Source organism: Oncorhynchus mykiss, chromosome 2, assembly GCF_013265735.2.
Source record: "Oncorhynchus mykiss isolate Arlee chromosome 2, USDA_OmykA_1.1, whole genome shotgun sequence".
NCBI classification, from domain to species: Eukaryota; Metazoa; Chordata; class Actinopteri; order Salmoniformes; family Salmonidae; genus Oncorhynchus; species Oncorhynchus mykiss.
Window position 1 is genome coordinate 89,150,983 of NC_048566.1, and position 21,820 is coordinate 89,172,802.

The 21,820-nt window shown below is 41.8% G+C and overlaps 2 protein-coding genes across 10 annotated transcripts in view; both read left to right on the forward strand.

Annotated features, from left to right (window-relative positions):
• Window positions 1–11,110, forward strand: part of tdrd12 (tudor domain containing 12) — a 29,160-nt gene extending 18,050 nt beyond the window's left edge. The window contains exons 30-34 of the mRNA XM_036958486.1: window positions 742–835; window positions 1,024–1,137; window positions 1,907–2,060; window positions 2,293–2,353; window positions 9,402–11,110. Coding sequence (XP_036814381.1) covers window positions 742–835; window positions 1,024–1,137; window positions 1,907–2,060; window positions 2,293–2,353; window positions 9,402–9,469 — 491 coding nt within the window. The 3' untranslated portion in view covers window positions 9,470–11,110. The remainder of the gene's footprint in view (window positions 1–741; window positions 836–1,023; window positions 1,138–1,906; window positions 2,061–2,292; window positions 2,354–9,401) is intronic.
• Window positions 11,111–17,331: 6,221 nt separating this feature from the next.
• The window catches only part of ankrd27 (ankyrin repeat domain 27 (VPS9 domain)), a 34,650-nt gene continuing 30,161 nt past the window's right edge, over window positions 17,332–21,820 (forward strand). For all 9 annotated transcript variants that reach the window (XM_036958490.1, XM_036958489.1, XM_036958495.1 and 6 more), the window contains exon 1: window positions 17,332–17,482. The gene's annotated coding sequence lies outside the window, so the exon portion shown is untranslated. The remainder of the gene's footprint in view (window positions 17,483–21,820) is intronic.

Genomic DNA, 21,820 nt, shown 5'->3' on the forward strand with positions numbered 1-21,820 from the left:
CCAATGCAGTCGTGAAGAGGGCACAACAAAACCTTTTCCCCATCAGGAGACTGAAAAATATGTCAAGGGTCCCCACATCTTCATAGTTTTACAGCTGCACCATCGAGAGCATCCTGACCGGTAGCAACACTACCTGGTATGGCAACTGCTCAGCATCTGACCGTAAGGCGCTACAGAGGGTGTGTGTATGGCCCAGCACATCACTGGGGCCAAGCTTCCTGCAGTCCAGGACCTATATAATAGGCGTGTTAGAGGAAAGCCCATAACATTTTCAGAGACTCCGGTTACCCAAGTCATAGACTGTTTTCTCTGCTACTGCACGGCAAGCGGTACCAGAGCGCCAAGTCTAGGACCAAAAAGCTCCTTAACAGCTTCTACCCTCAAGCCATAAGACTGCTGAACAATTAATCAATTGGCCACCAGACTATTACATTGACCCCCCCCCCCCCCCCCCCTCCATTTGTTGCAACCCGCTGTTTATTATCTATGCATTGTCACTTCACCCCTACCTACATGTACAAATTACCTCTAAGCTGTACCCCCGCACACTGACTCGGTACAGGTACCCTCTGTATATAGCCTCGTTATTGTGTTTTTATAATTTTTTAAAATTTGGTAAATATTTTCTTAACTCTTCTTGAACTGCACTGTTGGTTAAGGGCTTGTAATTTAGCATTTCACGGGAAGGTCTACACTTGTTGTATTCGGCGCATGTGACAAAGTTTGATTTGTCTTATTCAGGTCATTTGATCGATGAGAAGCAAGTCAACGGCCAGCAAGTCAACAGTGAGAAAGTCATCAGTGTTGTCAAGGTTGATGTGGATGCACCAAAAAGGTATTTGAGGTACACGTATCCCTTATATTTCTGAATAGTCAAATTAAGCTGATTTTCTATTTACGTATTGCGCATCAGTGTTGCATGGGGTCAATTCTATTTTTAAAAGCAGTTTACTTAATAAATATATGAATTGACTGAACTGACTCTAATCCATCGCAGATTTACATTTAGTTAGTATTTTTCAGTTTCCATCCACAGATCAAGTGGTTCCAGAGAGATGACACAGTCACACTGAACATAAAACTCAGAGAACCAGTGGATCAGAGATGTGAATTCTTCCCTGACAGAGTGGTGTACAGGTCTGTCATGTGTCCTTATTCAGTTTCTTGTTTTTCTTTGTGCCTTTTGTAAATGAGCAATGAGGAGTCACCATTAGATTGAGGTTCTTTTTCTCGTCATGTTTTTTAGTTTAAACAAATCTTAAGTAGCTTGAGGCAAGTGCTGAGCTGTTAATGTTTCTATTCTATGGCGCAGTGGTTAAGGGCGCTGTACTGCAGCGCCAGCTGTGCCATCAGAGTCCCTGGGTTCGCGCCCAGGCTCTGTCGTAACCGGCCGCGACCGGGAGGTCCGTTGGGCGACGCACAATTGGCCTAGCGTCGCCCGTGTTAGGGAGGGCTTGGTCGGTAGGGGTGTCCTTGTCTCATCGCGCACCAGCGACTCCTGTGGCGGGCTGGGCGCAGTGTGCGCTAACCAAGGTGGCCAGGTGCACGGTGTTTCCTCCGGCGCATTCGTGCGGCTGGCTTCCGGGTTGGATGCACGCTGTGTTAAGAAGCAGTGCGGCTTGGTTGGGTTGTGTATCGGAGGACGCATGACTTTCAACCTTCGTCTCTCCTGAGCCCGTACGGGAGTTGTAGCGATGAGACAAGATAGTAGCTACTACAACAATTGGATACCACGAAATTGGGGAGAAAAAGGGGTAAAAAAAAATATATATATATTTTAAATAACTCCCCGTGCAAGGTAACATTGTGTGTGCAGGATGAAGTCAACATTGGGGCTGTAAATTCCCTGCATCACAAATGAGAGAAGCATTTAATTTGATATTACATCTCTAACTATTGCCTATAGTGCGTGTGTGAATGACAGGCCTTATCGTGCTGACCTGGAGCTCCACAGTAACATCACTGCAGAGAGGTGCTCCTGGGAGATGAAGTGCAATGAGCCAGTCATCAGGCTCGTCAAACAGGAGAGGGGAGACTGGAAGATGCTCCTCAAGCAAAAGGTATAGTATGTTTATCTCCTAACCTCCTTTGTACAGCTAGCAATACCTGTAGGTAAAAATACTTTGGATATTTTGTCCTTTTGGCATTTGAGAACTAAAAAATAAAAGACATGGCCTTTCAGATGAGGAGTTGTCAGAGTTTTGCTTACAGTAACAGAATGTTCTAGTAGATGTCATGCCTCGTTGTTTATTCATAATGAATATTGATTAAGGTGAATTGTGATGTCCTCAGAGTGCTTTTGTTAGTTTGGATTTCGACCGATTTGAGGAAGATGAAAAGAAGACTTCAAATGGTAAGATTTTAGAACCATTTGCACTAAATTCTAGAAGCTAGAGTTATTTGCAGTCAGTTACAGTGGGGAGAACAAGTATTTGATACACTGCCGATTTTGCAGGTTTTCCTACTTACAAAGCATGTAGAGGTCTGTCATTTTTATCATAGGTACACTTCAACTGTGAGAGACGGAATCTAAAACAAAAATCCAGAAAATCACATTGTATGATTTTTAAGTAATTAATTTGCATTTTATTGCATGACATAAGTATTTGATTACCTACCAACCAGTAAGAATTCCGGCTCTCACAGACCTGTTAGTTTTTCTTTAAGAATCCCTCCAGTTCTCCATTCATTACCTGTATTAACTGCACCTGTTTGAACTCGTTACCTGTATAAAAGACACCTGTCCACACACTCAATCAAACAGACTCCAACCTCTCCACAATGGCCAAGACCAGAGAGTTGTGTAAGGACATCAGGGATAAAATTGTAGACCTGCACAAGGCTGGGATGGGCTACAGGACAATAGGCAAGCAGCTTGGTGAGAAGGCAACAACTGTTGGTGCAATTATTAGAAAATGGAAGAAGTTCAAGATGACGGTCAATCACCCTCGGTCTGGGGCTCCATGCAAGATCTCACCTCCTGGGGCATCAATGATCATGAGGAAGGTGAGGGATCAGGCCAGAACTACACGGCAGGACCTGGTCAATGACCTGAAGAGAGCTGGGACCACCGTCTCAAAGAAAATCATTAGAAACACACTACGCCGTCATGGATTAAAATCCTGCAGCACACGCTAGGTTCCCCTGCTCAAGCCAGTGCATGTCCAGGCCCGTCTGAAGTTTGCCAATGACCATCTGGATGATCCAGAGGAGGAATGGGAGAAGGTCATGTGGTCTGCTGAGAAAAAAATAGAGCTTTTTGGTCTAAACTACACTCGCCGTGTTTGGAGGAAGAAGGATGAATACAACCCCAAGAACACCATCCCAACCGTGAAGCATGGAGGTGGAAACATCATTCTTTGGGATGCTTTTATGCAAAGGGGACAGGACGACTGCACCGTAATGAGGGGAGGATGGATGGGGTCATGTGTCGTGAGATCTTGGCCAACAACCTCCTTCCCTCAGTAAGAGCATTGAAGATGGGTCGTGGCTGGGTCTTCCAGCATGACAACGACCCGAAACACACAGCCAGGGCAACTGAGTGGCTCCGTAAGAAGCATCTCAAGGTCCTGGAGTGGCCTAGCCAGTCTCCAGGCTTGAACCTAATAGAAAATCTTTGGAGGGAGCTGAAAATCTGTATTGCCCAGCGACTGCCCCGAAACCTGAAGGATCTGGAGAACGTCTGTATGGAGGAGTGGGTCAAAATCCCTGCTGCAGTGTGTACAAACCTGGTCAAGAACTACAGGAAACGTATGATCTCTGTAATTGCAAACAAAGGTTTCTGTTCCAAATATTAAGTTCTGCTTTTCTGATGTATCAAATACTTATGTCATGCAATAAAATGCAAATTAATTACTTAAAAATCATACAATGTGATTTTCTGGATTTTTGTTTTAGATTCCGTCTCACAGTTGAAGTGTACCTATGATAAGAATTACAGACCTCTACATGCTTTGTAAGTAGGAAAACCTGCAAAATCGGCAATGTATCAAATACTTGTTCTCCCCGCTGTAGCTACCGCCGCAAAACTCTTTCACTTTTTAAAATGTCTTTATTTAACCTTTAGAAAGCGAGCTTCACTCGCTTTCTATCATTGTATCAAGCTACTTAAAATGACAAGGAGGCTCCAGTAATGCTTTCACGCCCCCACGATATGCAACGTCTCAGGGAAGACAGGAACAAATATACTCAGTCAATTAGGAAAGCAAAGGCTAGCTTTTTCAAACAGAAATTTGCATCCTGTTGCACTAATTCCGAAAAGTTTTGTGACACTGTAAAGTTCATGGAGAATAAGAGCACCTCCTCCCAGCTGCCCACTGCACTGAGGATAGGAAACAATGTCACCACCGATAAATCTACGATAATCGATCGTTTCAATAAGCATTTTTCTATGGCTGGCCATGCTTTCCACCTGGCTACCCCTACCCCGGCCAACAGCTCTGCACCCCCTGCAGCAGCTTCTCCTTCACACAAATCCAGACAGCTGATGTTCTGAAAGAGCTGAAAAATCTGGATCCCTACAAATCAGCTGGCCTACACAATCTGGACTCTCTCTTTCTAAAATGATATGCCAAAATTGTTGCAACCCCTATTACTAGCCTGTTCAACCTCTTTCGTATCGTCTGAGATCCCCAAAGATTGGAAAGCTGCTGCGATATCACAACCGCCACCGATAAAAGACAGTACTGTGCAGCTGTCTTCATCGACCTGTCCAAGGCTTTCGACCCTGTCAATCACCACATTCTTATCGGCAGACTCCGTAGCCTTTGTTTCTCAAATGACTGCCACGCCTGGCTCAGCAAGTACTTCTCAGATAGAATTCAGTGTGTCAAATCGGAGGGCCTGTTGCCCGGACCTCTGGCTGTCTCTATGGGGATGCCACAAGGTTCAATTTTCGGGCCGACTCTTTTCTCTGTGTATATAAATGATGTCGCTCTTGCTGCTGGTGATTCTCTGATCCACCTCTACGCAGACGACACCATTCTGTTTACATCTGGCCCTTCTTTGGACACTGTTAACAAACCTCCAGATGAGCTTCGATGCCATACAACACTCCTTCCGTGGCCTCCAACTGCTTTTAAATGCATAAATAAAACTAAGTGCGTGCTCTTCAACCGATTGCTGCCCAACTAGCATCACTACTGGACGTTTCTGACTTAGAATATGTGGACAGCTTCAAATAACTAGGTATCTGGTTAGACTGTAAACTCTCCTTCCAGACTCACATTAAGCATCTCCAATCCAAAATTAAATCTAGAATCGGCTTCCTATTTCGCAACAAAGCCTTCTTCACTCATGCTGCCAAAACATACCCTCGTAAAACTGACTATCCTACCGATCCTTGATTTTGGCGATGTCATTTACAAAATAGCCTCCAACACTCTTCTCAGACTACGTCCAGTTTGCTATCACAGTGCCATCCGTTTTGTCACCAAAGCCCCATATACTACCCACCACTGTGACCTTTATGCTCTCGTTGGCTGGCCCTCACTACATATTCGTCGCCAAACCCACTTGCTCCAGGTCAACTATAAGTCTTTGCTAGGTAAAGCCTCCCCTTATCTCAGCTCACTGGTCATAGCAACACCCACCCGTAGCACGCGCTCCAGCAGGTGCAGTTGAAGGTTACATACACTTAGATGGCAGTCATTAACTTTTTTTTTCAACCACTGCACAAATTTCTTGTTAACAAAACATAGCTTTGGCAAGTCGGTAAGGACATCTACTTTGTGCATGACACAAGTAATTTTTCCAACAATTATTTACAGACAGATTATTTCACTTATAATTCACTGTATCATAATTCCAGTGGGTCAGAAGTTTACATACGCTAAGTTGACTGCCTTTTAAAGAGCTTGGAAAATTCCAGAAAATAATGTCATGGCATTAGAAGCTTCTGATAGGCTAATTGACATAATTTGAGTCAATTGGAGGTGTACCTGTGGATGTATTTCAAGGCCTACCTTCAAACTCAGTGCCTCTGTGCTTGCCTTTTTGCTCCTCTTTGACCTCAGAAAATAAATTGTAGACCTCCACAAGTCTTGTTCATCCTTGGGAGCAATTTCCAAACACCTGAACGTACCATGTTCATCTGTACAAACAATAGCACGGAAGTATAAACACCATGAGACCACGCAGCCGTCATACTGCTCAGGAATGAGACTCGTTCTGTCTTCTAGAGATGAATGTTCCTCTGGTGCGAAAAGTGCAAATCAATCCCAGAACAACAAAATTACCTTGTGAAGATGCTGGAGGAAACCGGTACAACAATATCTGTATCCACAGTCCTATATCGACATAACCTGAAAGGCCACTCAGCACGGAAGAAGCCCCTACTCCAAAACCGCCATAAAATGTGCCAGACTACGGTTTGCAACTCCACATGGGTACAAAGATCGTACTTTTTGGAGAAATGTCCTCTGGTCTGATGAAACAAAAAATAGAACTGTTTGGTCATAATGACCGTTATGTTAGGAGGAAAAAGGGGAGGCTTGCAAGCTGAAGAACACCATCCCAACCGTGAAGCACGGGGGTGGCAGCATCTTGTTGTGGGGGTGCTTTGCTGCAGGGGGGACTGGTGCACTTCACAAAATAGATGGCATCATGAGGATGGAAATTTATGTGGATATATTGAAGCAACATCTCAAGACATGAGTCAGGAAGTTGAAGCTTGTTCACAAATGGGTCTTCCAAATGGACAATGACCCAAAGCATCCTTCCAAAGTTGTGGCAAAATGGCTTAAGGACAACAAAGTCAAGGTATTGGAGTGGCCATCACAAAGCCCTGACCTCAATCATGTAGAAAATTGGTGTTCAGAACTGAAAAGGTGTGTGTGAGCAAGGAGGCCTACAAACCTGACTTAGTTACACCAGCTCTGTCAGGAGGAATGGGCCAAAATTCACCCAACTTAATGTGGGAAGCTTGTGGAAGGCTACCCGGAACGTTTGACCCATGTTAAGCAATTTTAAAGGCAATGCTACCAAATACTAATTGAGTGTATGTAAACTTCTGACCCACTGGGAATGTGATGTAAGAAATAAAAGTTGAAATAAATCCTTCTCTCTGCTATTATTCAGACATTTCACATTCTTAAAATAAAGTTGTGATCCTAAGACAGGGAATTTTTACTATGATTAAATGTCAGGAATTGTGAAACTGAGTTTAAATGTATTTGGCTAAAGGTTATCTTCCGACTTCAACTGTATATTTCACTGGTCATCCCCAAAGCCAACACTTCCTTTGGCCGCCTTTCCTTCCAGTTCTCTGCTGCCAATGACTGGAACGAATTGCAACAATCACTGATGCTGGAGTCTTATATCTCCCTCTCTAACTTTAAGCAACAGCTGTCAGAGCAGTTTACCTGTACACAACCAATCTGTCACACACTGTACATAGATTTTTCTATTGTGTTATTAACTATACATTTGTGTAACTCTGTGTTGTTTTTGTCGCTTTGCTTTTTCTTGGCCAGGTCGCAGTTTTAAATGAGAACTTGTTCTCAACTGGCCTATCTGGTTAAATAAAGGTGAAATAAAAATTTGCCATAGAGAGAACAAAATACTCTACATTTTCAAAGTATATGGACACATCAAACATCGCATTCCAAACTCATGGGCATTAATTGGTTGGTCCCCCCCTTTGCTGCTATAACAGCCTCTACTCTTCTGGGCAGGCTTTCCACTAGATGTTGGAACATTGCTCCAGTGACTTGCTTCCATTCAGCCACAAGAGCATAGGTGAGGTCAGGCACTGATGTTGGGCGATTAGTCCTGGCTCGCAGTCAGCGTTCCAATTCATCTGAAAGGTGTTCAATGGTGTTGAGGTCAGGGCTTTGTGCTGGCCAGTTAAGTTCTTAAACACCTATCGCAACAAACCATTTTTGTATTGACCTCAGTTTGTGCATTGGGGCATTGTAATGCTTAAACAGGAAAGAGCCTTCCCCAAACTGTTGCCAAAGAATTGTCTAGAATGTCATTGTATGCTGTAGCATTAAGATTTCCCTTCACTGGAACTAAGGGACTTTGCTCGATCCATGAAAAACATCCCCAGACCATTATTCCTCATCCACCAAACTTTACAGTTGGCACTGCATTTGGGTGCGTCTTTTTCGTAACGCAGTTAAGCCAAAACCACTCCCAGTTATTCAGAGGGGCATCCTACAATTCTTTGAGAGGTCTCCAAGTTTGGAAGTGAATATCGCGGCACGAAATTTATCACTGATTAATAACATTTTCCCTTGTATTTCAAGATTGAAAAATGTAATAACATAATGTCGTGGACCGAGCTAGCCATTAACATCACTTAACGCTCAAAGACAGATTCAATGGCTGTAGCATAGTGTTCGACTGAATGATTAGCGAATAAATATTTGAGAAATTATGAATAATTAGAATGTTTTTACCTGATAATAGTCTACTAATGATATTATAACTTCAAATACAGAGCTAGTAACGTTAAGTAGCCTACGTTAACTTAGCTGACCTTCACAAGAGTTCTCTGACATTTTTACAACTCATTCAAACTCTGAAAATAAATACATGGGCAAATGTTACCAAACATGATGATAATAGGCCTGCATTATGGTAGGCAGCTAATTTGTTAAATTACACTTTCCATCCTTACCTTGGAAGGTCACTGTCTCTGCTCTGATCGCCTGTGAGTGAGAGAACTCTAGCTAGCCAATGGAAGCGTAGTAGAACGCCCCTCTGATTAACGGGGCGTGGTTTAGGATTAACTGTGTTGGGGTAAAAGAAAGACGCCATTTGGGCAGGTAGCGTTCTCCTGGTATATGCTGTAGCGTTGACTTCCCTTCACTGGATGTAAGGTGCCTAGTCTGGACCATGAAAAAACGGCCAGTGGGGATCTTAGGCTTGTGTGTGCGGCTGCTCGGCCATGGAAACCCATTTCAGGAAACTCCCGATGAACAGGGCTTGTACTGACGTTGCTTCCAGTGGCAGTTTGGAACTCAGTAAGTGTTGCAACTGAGGACAGACAATTTTTACGCACTTCAGCACTCAGTGGTCCTGTTCTGTGGGCTTGTGTAGCCTACCAATTCGCGGCTGAGCAGTTGTTGCTCCTAGATGTTTCCACTTCACAATAACTGCAGTTACAGTTGACTGGGGAAGCTCTAGCAAGGTAGAAATGTGATGAACTGACTTGTTGGAAAGGTGGCATCCTATGACGGTGCCACGGTGAAAGTCACTTAGCTCTTCAGTAAGGCCATTCTACTGCCAATGTTTGACTATAGTGATTGCATGGCTGTGTGCTCAACTGTATACACCTGTCAGCAACGGTGTGGCTGAAATAGCCAAATTCACTCATTTGAAGGGGTGTCCACATACTTTTGCATATACAGTGTAGTTCTGACTGACCACCTTGTTCTGTTGCTGGTGTTCCCCAGGTCTCTGCTTTGTGGGGCACACTGGGGAGGAAGGCTGCTACGTGAGCTCAGACAGTAGCGATGACTGACTGCAGACAGACGGCCCTCATCGATCCTCCCTCCAATCATCAACTGAGAAGAACCTAGTGCCAATCCCCCCCAAAATACATAAATTCAGCCAGTTAACTATTATACACTTTTCGTTCATGTCTACTTGAAGGACACATCTCTTTGGCTATTTTAGCACATTTCATATGACAATTCCATGTTTTCAGGTTTATTGTTTAAAGATTTTTTGATGTTAAGCTATCAGACTCCACACAAGTGAATTGAGAATAATGATGGAGTATTCAAATCTGTTAAGACAATGGTACATCAAAGTACTTACTACTTAGGAATTGACAAACTAGCAGATACCCATGACGTCCAGTCATTGTGTTAACGCTAGTTAGAATTGGCTTGCGAAACACCCTTTAACTTCCTTCATACTGGACACAGATATAACAATGATATCCTCCAGTTCATATGACTCTGGGGAAGTAGATAAAGGGCCTCATTGCCAAAATCCTGAAGTTTTTTTAAAAAGTATGTTAAAAAGCAGCTTTCCTGTGTTAGAATGATGTGGGCGTACCTCAACAACAGAATGGTGTGGGCGTACCTCAACAAAAGAATGGTGTGGGCGTTTACCCGTCATAAAAAATATTCAAGCAAGTAGACTGCTAATTGGCCAGCTCATCATCCTCTATGAAGAAATGGAAGGCGTTTCTGAAACTGTCTGTGTACGCATATACACACAGAGTGGAGTAACACCCACATTATCAGACTGTACATTCCAATTTATGCTTTGGCCACATGAGTATAGGATGAGTTAACAAAATTATTTGGGTAAGAGTTAACTGAACTTTTAAGTGAGATTTTGACTGGACAATTACAATAAGCGTTTTCACACATAGTTGTTGGCTAAAACGCGAATCAGTTTTATTATAGGTTTAAGTTACGTTCAATTTCAAGAAAACAGTCCTTGTTTTCAAGCATGTGTCTACTTGACACGTGTCTACTTGCTGCCCTGTCACTTGTTTTGGCATACAGCTGAGGGATGGGGCTAGTAAAATGTAACCCCTCAAATTCTAAGCCTGCGTTCAAGGTGCAAGGACTAACAGTATATATGCCATTTACCAGACGCTTTTATCCACAGCGACGTAGTCATGCATGCTTCGTGCGTCATTATTTTACGTATGAGTGGTCCTAGGAATTGAACCAACTATCCTGGTGTTGCAAGAGACATGCTCTACCAACTGAGAGGAACAGTCCATGACATCCAAGCTATACATTGTTTGTTTACATTATTGACAGTCTTCTATGCTAGAAATGAACCTTTCAGCAGTACAATGACGTTCCAAGCTAAATATGTAAACACCCTTACGAAGTGTGGCGTGGGTTGTGTAGTAAAAAAATTTAAACACTTGGAATTTCTCTAAATTAAATGGATAGTTTATCTAATCAAGCTAGCTGTAGCAAAAGTAAACAATGGATTATCGTGGATGCTGTCACTTCAGAGAGGTATAGAACGATTGACGTTATATTATACTCAAGGTTTTCTTGAGCTCATTCATCCTCCTCTCCCCTGTAACTATTCCCCAGTTGTTGCTGTAAATGAGAATGTGTTCAGTCAACTTACCTGGTAAAATAACGGAGAATTCTTTTTTTTGGGGGGGGGGTTCCCATTCTTGTCTTCAAATCATCTCAAACTCTGTCAGATTGGATGGGGAGGGTCGCTGCACAGCTATTTTCAGGTCTCTCCAGGGATGTTAGATTGTGTTCAAGTCCAGGCTCTGGCTGGGCAACTCAAGGACATTCAGAATTCTCCCAAAGCCACTCCTGTGTTGTCTTGGCTGTGTGCTTAGGGTCGTTGTCCTGTTGGAAGGTGAAACTTCGCCCCAGCCTGAAGTCCTCAGTGCTCTGGAGCAGGTTTTCATCAAGGATCTCTCTGTACTTTGCTCCGTTCCTCTTTCCCTCGATCCTGACTAGTCTCCCTGTCCCTGCCGCTGAAAAACATCCCCACAGTATGATGAAGCCACCACCATGCTTCACCGTAGGGTTGGTGGCCAGGTTTCCTCCAGACGTGATGCTTGGCATTCAGGCCAAAGAGTTCAATCTTAGTTTCATCAGACCAGAGAATCTTGTTTCTCATGGTCAGAGTCCTTTAGGTGCCTTTTGGTAAACTCCAAGCGGGCTGTCAGGTGCCTTTTTGACTGAGTGGCTGAAGAAAGAAGAAGAAGAAAAAAAAAGGTCCATACAATTTTAGAATAAGGCTGTAACGTAACAAAATGTGGAAAAAGTCAAGGGGTCTGAATACTTTCTGAATGCACTGTAATTGTGCATTAAACTAAATTGGTCTGCCTGTATAAACGCAGCCATTGTAGATTAATTTCACCCAAGCATGTAGATTGACCATTTAAAGGGTTAGTTCATCCAATCTGCAGTTGCTACATCCATTTTTGGACTTAAATATATGTACCCATTGATTCTTGAAGAATATAACTTATAAATCCCTTATGAGCTTAGTTCAACTGTTGTACCCCATCAGAACCCAAAATATAAGCTTGTTTTCCTCCAATGTTTGTTCACAAAGTAAATGTAAATATTTATATAACCTCAAAACATGCTTAAACTATAATTTGAATATCATGGCTGGTCAGTCCTTGCATCAATAGCTCTATGAATTTGAAGTTGCATTTTTCCATGCCCATTCCTCAGCATTTTATCAAAACTGGTGAGGCTTACATTTTGTTTCAACTGCTGATGGCAGCTTTAAAAGATGGCTCTGTTAGTGTTTTTGCCATAGTTTGATTCCTCTCAAGGTTTCTTCCATCTGGGCGTTTTTCCTTGCCTCTGTGCTTCTGCTTGTTCTTTGGAGGATTAGACTGTGTCACTGTGAAGCACTTGTTGTAAAAAGTGCTTTCATTTTTGCATTTGTGGCACAAATCCCCTGCAAGTCATGGTACCTAAATTATCATTTTTAGTGCATCTGGTCAAAATCATCTAAGTAAATTAGTTGAGCTGCGCAATCAATGTTTGATAATTTAGGATGATTTGGACGTAATGTGCCATAAAAAAGGCTAATATAAGTACTATGACTTGAATGGGATTTGTGCCACAAATGCTAAAACATTACCATTTGAAAACGGTGCCAAGGAAACTAAATCTTGGATTGCTGTCATACCTTGTCCATAGACTGCTTACAGGGAAAGAAACAAATGTTATTTTCTAATTTGGGATTTACAACGGATTTCCTTCATATGGATTCTGTTTTTTGTTGGTTAAACTCAGTTTCACCTGTTACAGTCTAAGCCCTGTGTAAGGTGTGGGGGGGGGGGTCTGCTAAACTATATAGAATTATTTAAAGAAGGTCATACCAAGCATCATTTTGCAATTTGATTTAGAATTTTAAGAGCCCTTGAAGTATCAAAAAAAATATATGAAAAAACAATTTATTTGGCTTTGCTGCTATTAGCCCATGCAAAAGAAATTGAATAACAGATCAACTACATGGAACAATGGATATCCCCCCCCAAAAAATGTTTAAAGGAAGTTTGTTCTGAAGTGTCTGTCCTATATCTGAGAGCTACAGTATAAGAAAGATCAGGAAAATGTTTTATTTGTCCATGTATTTAACCCCTTATTTCTGGCACTGAACTGTTAACATAGTCGTGGCCAAAAGTTTTGAATGACACATTAATTTTCACAAAGTTTGCTGCTTCAGTGTCTTTAGATATTTTTGTCAGATGTTACTATGAAATATAATTACAACCATTTCAGAAGTGTCAAAGGCTTTTATTGACAATTACATGAAGTTGCTGCAAAGAGTCAATATTTGCAGTGTTGACCCTTCTTTTTCAAGACCTCTGCAATCTGCCCTGGCATGCTGTCAATTAACTCCTGGGCCACATCCTGACTGATGGCAGCCCATTCTTGCATAATCAATGCTTGGAGTTTGTCAGAATTTGTGGGTTGTTTGTTTGTCCACCCGCCTGTTGAGGATCGACCACAAGTTCTCAATGGGATTAAGGTCTGGGAGTTTCCTGGCCATGGACCCAAAATATCGATGTTTTGTTCCCCGAGCTACTTAGTTATCACTTTTGCTTTATGGCAAAGTGCTCCATCATGCTGGAAAAGGCGTTGTTCGTCACCAAACTGTTCCTGGATCGTTTGGAGAAGTTGCTCTCAGAGGATGTGTTGGTACCTTTCTTTATTCATGGCTGTTCTTAGGCAAAATTGTGAGTGAGCCCACTCCCTAGGCTGAGAAGCAACCCCACACATGAATGGTCTCAGGATGCTTTACTGTTGGCATGACACAGGACTGATGGTAGCGCTCACCTTGTCTTCTCCAGACAAGCCTTTTTCTGGATGCCCCAAACAATCTTAAAGGGGATTCATCAGAGTAAATGACTTTACCCCAGTCCTCAGCAGTCCAATCCCTGTACCTTTTGCAGAATATCAGTCTGTCCCTCAAAGTCTTTGCCTCACTGTGCGTGCAGATGCACTCACACCTGCCTGTTGCTATTCCTGAGCAAGCTCTGTACTGGTGGTGCGCCGATCCCGCAGCTGAATCGACTTTAGGACACGGTCCTGGAGCTTGCTGGAATTTTTTTGCACCCTGAAGCCTTCACAACAATTGAACCGCTCTTCTTGAAGTTCTTGATGATGCGAAAGATGATTTATTTAGGTGCAATCTTACCGTCAGCAATATTCTTGCCTGTGAAGCCCTTTTTGTGCAACGCTATGATGACGGCACGTGTTTCCTTGCAGGTAACAATGGTTGACAGAGGAAGAAGAACAATGATTCCAAGCACCACCCTCCTTTTGAAGCTTCCAGTTTGAACTCAACCAGCATGACAGAGGGATCTCCAGCCTCGTCAACACTCACACCTGTGTTAATCAGAGAATCACTGACATGTCAGCTGGTCCTTTTGTGGCAGGGCTGAAATGCAGTGGAAATGTTTTTGGGGGATTCAGTTCATTTGCATAGCAAAGAGGGACTTTGCAATTAATTGCAATTCATCTGATCACTCTTCATAGCATTCTGGAGTATATGCAAATTGCCATCATGCAAACTGATGCAGCAGACTTCTAAAATTTATATTTGTGTCATTCTCAAAACCCTTGGCCACGACTGTGTATATACTTCCTTTCAATGTTTGAACTGGTCCTGGGGGGACCTTCAGAGGAGTCTTGTGAGGCCTTTGTTTGTGAGAGTCTCACCTTTTCACAGAATGGCCATATTTGATTACTAATGAGGCATTTGTTGATTACTGAAGAGGCATTTGTTAAATTTTGAAGAGGGCGCTGATGTTCTGGCAAAAATCTATCACGCAAACCTATACCCATGTAGCTTGTGTGATCTTGTCAATTAACATGTATCATATTGTTTATTTTTTTGTCTCAAAATCCATGTAAAGCTTTGTTTTTTTGGTTAAATTAAAGTTCTTTGTTTCTTGAATTTCCCTGTTATAATTTGTTTATTACACTTAGAACTGGATCACCCTAGTAACTACTGGAACACCAAACATGTAACATTTCTACTCATTACAATAGCTGTAAAGAGGTGAACGGGGTATGGTCGGTAAACATTGGTGGGCTCTCATGAATGGACATGCTTCAAAATCTAATAGCTGCTTTCCTACTTCCTCTTTTCACTAACACACATTTCAACATTGTACCTTTATCAGCAGGTGGCAGTGTAAGTCTGATATAGTGTTCATATTTCCTTGACTTATTTTGCATTTTGTTGTAACAGCCTGAATTAAAAATTTATTAAATCAATTTTTTTTCATAAAGACAAAGTTAAAACACATTATTTTTTATTTTATGTTTTGTTAATCGATTGAAAATTAAATACAGATATCTCATTTACATAAGTATTGACTCAGGGGTGTTAGAATTTCAAGACTATTTTAGTCAACTGTAACTAGACCACTCCGGCACATTCAATGTCGTCTTGGTAAGCAACTCCGGTGTATACCCAGTCTTTCGTTTTAGGTTGTTGTCTTGCTGAAAGGTGAATTTGTCTCCCAGTGTCTGTTGGAAAGCAGACTGAACCAGGTTTTCCTCTACGATTTTTGCCTGTGCTTAACTTTATTTTGTTTCCTTTTATCCTAAAACACTCCCTACCTATAATATGATGCAGCCACCACCATGCTTGAAAATATGAAGTGTGTTGGATATGCCCCAAACATGTGCCGACTTCCTCCTTTTCACTTTGTCAATTAGGTTAGTATTGTGGTGTAACTACAATGTAGTTGATCCATCCTCAGTTTTCTCCTATCACAGCCAATAAACTCTTAACTGTTTTAGTCACTGAGTGGTTTCCTTCCTCTCCGGCAACTGAGTTAGGAAGAACGCCTGTATCTTTGTATTGGCTGGGTGTATTTATACACCATCCAAAGTGTAATGAATTACTTCACCATGCTCAAAGAGCTATTCAATGTCTGCTTTTTAAAAATATTTACCCATCTACCAATAGGTGACCTTTGCGAGGCATTGGAAAACCTCTGTTTGAAATTCACTGCTGGTCTGAGGGACCTTACAATTATCTGTATATGTGGGGTACAGAGATGAGGGAGTAATTCAAAAATCATGTTAAACACTTATTGCACAGAATGAACCCATGCAATTTGTAAGTTAGGCAAAATGTTACACCTGAATTTATGTATGCTTGCAAGAACAAAAGGGTTGAATACTTATTGACTCAAAACATTTCAGATTTGTATTCATTTGTAAAAATAAATAAATAACAATTCCACTGAAATTTTGGGGTATTGTGTGTAGGCCAGTGACACAATCTAAATAAAATATATTTGAAATTCAGGCTGTCACTCTAAAATGTGAAAATAGTCAAGGGATGTAAATAGTTTCTGAAGGTACTGTACATGCCTAATTTGGGCCCATTTGAAATATATTGAAAGGGCCCTCTATTACAAACTAATTGTTTACCACGGGTAGGTAGGGGACCTGTGACATTTGCTCCCAGTGGTTCCCAGCGCCTATGCAATTGAGGCCAAAACTTTCACTGTGTTGCTGATTTAAAGCCCCGTTTCATGTTAGAATATAAAATACAAATCACAGCCCTTTTTGAATAAGTGATGGATAAGAAAAGAGTAAAAGGTCACGTACACATTTAAGTATCCCGATTGCACACTGACATTGCAACATTTTATTACATTACACTGTGAAAGAAACACTTAAACCTATGTTATTCTGCAAATCAAGTTCAAGAACGTGTTAGAGAGCAGTAGAGGCTTCTTTAGTATTATACTGTATGTTGATTTACAGTGTAACTTGGCTTCATTATGCGCAGTGGAGTGTCATCCTTTCGGTTGTTGATTTGAGCCAGGCCGTTGAACAATTTGTCCCGGATTAGCGGGATTGGTTTGCTGTAAATCGGCGAACCTTCACCTGATTGGTTGACAAAACCGAACTCGGGTTTATTTCCCTCATCAAATGAGGGATTACCGTTCTCAATGCAGCAGGATATGATGCTGGCATCACGATCGCGGATTTGTTTTATCTCAAAATAAGAGTCCCCTTACAAAGACATGCTGAATTTGGGTGTAGTAAAATGTGTGTAGTAAACGGTCAACAACACGTCGTATTTTTCACTGCCCCATGAAATTACAACATATCTACAGACCATACCGAGTACTCCAAACCCCACTTTTACATCAACACAATATATCTTTTCCTTATAATCCCAATATTATCAACATACCAGTTTTAACATTTTATTTTTCAGGAGTGGGCTAAATAATTAAAATATATATATAAATTCTTCTTGCATTTGCTTACAAACACAATGCATATCGATGTTGATTAAAATATATATTTTGAATGAGTTAACCATGCAATGGATTGAAATATGGGCTTTAATTTGGAAGCGTTCCTCATTACGATAGTGACGTCACCTTTATTGCTGCTTTCAGAATAGTAGAGACTGGTGTTAGTGTTGACAGACATCGGTGGATCAGATGGTGACTTATGTTTACTGCAAGTCTTTTGCAGAAGAGCATTTTGGAATGCAATTCCTCGGGGTTTAGCAAATAGAGGTAAGTTAGATGGACATATTGTGTTTGTATGAATGTAACGTTAAATGCAAGCCGACGTCGTTGTTGCTGTGAGCTAGCTAGCTAACCACTGCAGCTAGATAGCTGAAAGATAAGCAGCGTGTTATCCCTTGATCATGACTCAGTTCCATTAACACAAATCATTGGACGAATGCGTCTTCTGTGCGGGGGAGTTTTGTTAAAAGCCCTGATGCTCGGTCTGAACATGTACACGCATTGCTTGCGGTACGGTTTTGGAAGCATAAGGATATTTCATATCACCAATAAATCATTTTATGAAAACAAAAGGTTAAATTGAAACACCATTGTATATGGTTAGTGTTGCCACACAGCCATATCGCCATGTTATGGGTTGTGTTTACGAAAGAGAGGCCACCTGTGATATCTAGCGTGCTCCGAACACCTGTGTAACGGAAGAAGGCCGCCAGAAACTTGTCACTGAAAAATGTCAGCTGCAACTGTGATAAACCCGTTAAAACAGTGTTTTAAGTGTTTCATTTTGTGAAGTTATTTTTGATGTGATCAGAACAAATTGCTTTATTTATTTTTGTAGGAAAGTTTCACAATTGAAAATCTATTCACGTTTTAGATGAAGTATACAAGCATTTCGTTACACACGCAATTACATCTACTAAATATTTGTATGTGGCCAATAACATTTTATTTTATTTGTCTGTTTTGGCTGCCAGTCTACATTTGTACATAGCATACGTTAAATTAAGGAGTAACGGTAGGCTCCTTTTTAAGAGTACATCTTGGGCTAGCTAACGTGTTTAATGTAGTTAAGAATACAAAAACCTGGCACTGAAACCTCTGCCCATGTAGCTTGTGCAGTCCACTTACTAAGTCTCTATTTGCAGGGAATGATCGATGTCCAATTGACAGAACATTGCTTACATTGCTAGAGTAATTTGTGCCCCCTAATCTGGCCAGCTATTATGGATTTCAATGCTGTCTTGTGAGCATTGTTCCAGGCCATATTTTTGTCCACTTCCAAAGCAAGTATTTGTATGATATTGAACTTTGACTGTCTCTTACAGCCTGAAAATTGCAAACACATGACACCCCTTACCTGCAATATATCAAGTGTAATTTTGCAGTATATATATCTATAATGTAACCTAATTCCTGGAATTTTTCAACCTGTGCACTATTGTGCCCCTGGGGGTGCAATGGTGATTGTATTGTCCGTGGATTAGTTGGTGTGGTATGCAAATTGTAGTGGGTTTAGGGTGTCGGGTAAGGTGGAGATGATATGATCCTTAACTAACCTCTCAAAGCATTTCATGATTATGATACAGTGGAAACAACATCCTCTATGCATGTCCTGATGAACTACCCGAACATTTCCCAGTCCTCGTGATCAAAACAATCTTGAAGCATAGATTCCGATTGGTCAGACTAACATTGAACAGTGCTTACCACGGGTGATTCCTGCTTAAGTTTCTGCCTATAGTTGGGGAGGAGCAAAAATAAACAATGCTTTGTCACATATACCAGATAGGTACAGTGAAATGTATTGTTGTACAGGGTCAGCCATAGTAGTATGGCCGCCCTGGAGAAAATTGTGGTTAAGTGCCTTGCTCAAGGGCACATGGACATATTTTTCACCGTGTTGGCTCAGGTTTTCAAACCTGCAAACTTTTCAGTTACTGGCCAGTTACTTTTCAGTTACTGGCCCAAGGAGGGACTTGTCATCCCGGAAGGTAGAGTAGCAATGATCCAGAGTCTTTGATTTGCGTGTAGTACAGGAGATATGTTTGATAAAATTTTGTTAGCATTTTCCCCATGTTTATTTTATTAAAGTCCCCAGCTACTATAAATGCAGCCTCAAGATATGCGTTTTCCAGTTTGTACAAAGTCTAGTGTAGTTCCTTGAGCTGTCTGGGTGTCTGCTTGTTGGGGAATATACATGGCAGTGACGATGACCGAATAAAATTATTTTGGGAGGTAATGCAGTCTGCATTTGATGGTGAGGTATTCCAGATCGGGAAAACCGAAGGACTTGAGTTCCTGTATGTTACCACAATCACAGCATCATGAACCGCACACCTCCACCTTTCTATTCCGGAGAGTTTCATCCTGTCTACGTGATGGACGGCGAACTCCGCTGGCTGAATGGAATGGCCTTATAAACCAGAGGTAACTAATTTCTGTTTTTTATAAGCTGGTAAGCTCTATTCCTGACCATGAAGTCAGTTATGCATCATACCGGCAAGCCTATGCATTCAAGACGCCATGGTTTTACAGCGCCTTTGATGAGCACATTTTAAGACTGTTGTCCATGAAATCTGATTTGTGGGGACATCAAATTGTATACAGTTTTGGCTTGTTATCCATGGGATACTAAATGAGTGAACTCTAAATTAGCCTAGTACATTAAATCAATTGCATTTATTTTTTTCTGTTGGACAAGCACATGATCATACGATGCAGTGTCCATTTCAGTTAACTTTGGGGTTGACACAATGTTTCAAATTTACTCCAGTAATCTATGATAGGCCTATGTTGTCGACGTATGTGCTTGTGCTTTCGCCTGGGTACACTTCTTTCCATGGAAACAACAGGATGGATGTTAGCTGTGTTGGGGAATTAAATCCAGAGTCCAACTCTGCAAACATTGCCATAGCTTTGGCAGAGGAAATGATGGGCCTATTCATTTCAAGTGCAATTGAATCAATTGAATACGTTTTTAAAACCTTCTTGTTTGAATTGTAATCATTGTTACTGCTCGTCTTGAAGGAGTCTATTGATCAGTGTGTTACAACATGGGACCTTCTATTGTAACATGTCGCCTTAGGTAGTGGACCAACCTGGTTATGTGCTCCACTTGGTATCATTTCCCTAGGACTTTATTGTTTAGGCTGGCCTATGTTTTGTCTCCAACATTCGTCATTTCTGGTAGCCAGGCATGGGATTGCCTCCAGTCTATTTGTAAAGTGTACTTGACTGTTCTCACAAGTGTCTTTCATTATAGATAAAACAGGTTGAAGGCACTTGTTATCAAGATGAGATCTGGCACGATAAGTCTAATCCAATAGACTACTAATGTAAAACAGGCCTTAGACAGGATGTTGCTATTTTTAACTCTGTTTATTCTAGAGCTAGTCAAAACAAAGGCAAGAAAGTTAGACAAGTGTTGTCTTCAGGAAAGTGTTCAGGGTGCCTCTTCAAATTAGGTGATCCAATTGTTCTTTACTGGCTAGAGGTCAGTCTGTTTTTAACAGAGAAGTACTATACGCTGACAACCGTGTGAAATCGATGTACACTACATGACAAAGTATGTGGACACATGCTCTTCTAACATCTCATTCCTAAATTATGGGCATTAATATGGAGTTGGTCCCTCTGCTGCTATTGTTTAAAAGCCTCCACTGCTCTAAGAAGGCTTTCCACTAGATGTTGGAACATGCTTTGGGGACTTGATTCCATTCAGCCACGAGCATTAGTGAGGTTGGGCTATTAGGCCTGGCTCGCAGTTAGCGTTCCAATTCATCCTTAAGGTGGATGAGGTCAGGGCTCTGTGTGGGCCTGTCAAGTTCTTCCACACCAATCTTGACAAACCATTTTGTATATGGCCCTCGCTTTGTGCGCAGGGGAATTGTTATGCTGAAACTGTAAAGGCCCTTCCCCAAAATGCCACAAAGTTGGAAGCACAGAATTGTATAGCATGTCAGTGTATGCTGTAGTGTTGACTTCCCTTCACTGGATGTAAGGTGCCTAGACTGAACCATGAAAAACCGCCGCAGACCATTATTCCTCCTCCAACAAACTTTACAGTTGGCACTGCATTCTGGCCGGTAGTGTTCTCCTGGCATCCGCCAAACCCAGATTCGTCCATCGCACTGCCAGATGGTGAAGTGTGATTCATCACTCCTGAGAACAGTTTTCCACTGCTCCAGAGTACAATGGCGGCAAGCTTTACTCCACACCAGCTGACGCTTGGCATTGCGCGTGGTGATCTTAGGCTTGTGTGTGCGGATGCTCGGCCATGGAAACCCATTTCATGACGCTCTCAACGAACAGTTATTGTGCTGACATTGCTTCCAGAGGCAGTTTGGAACTCAGTAGTGAGTGTTGGACAAATTTTTTTTTTTAATGCGCTTCAGCACTCAGCGGTACGGTTCTGTGAGCTTGGGTGGCCTACCACTTCGCGGCTGAGCCGTTGTTGCGCCTAGATGTTTCTACTTCACAATAACTGCACTTACAGTTGACTGGGGAAGCTCTAATGGGGAAGAAATTTGACAAACTGACTTGTTGGAAAGGTGGCATCCTATGACAGTTCAGTGAGGCCATTCTACGGTAAATGTTTGTCTATGG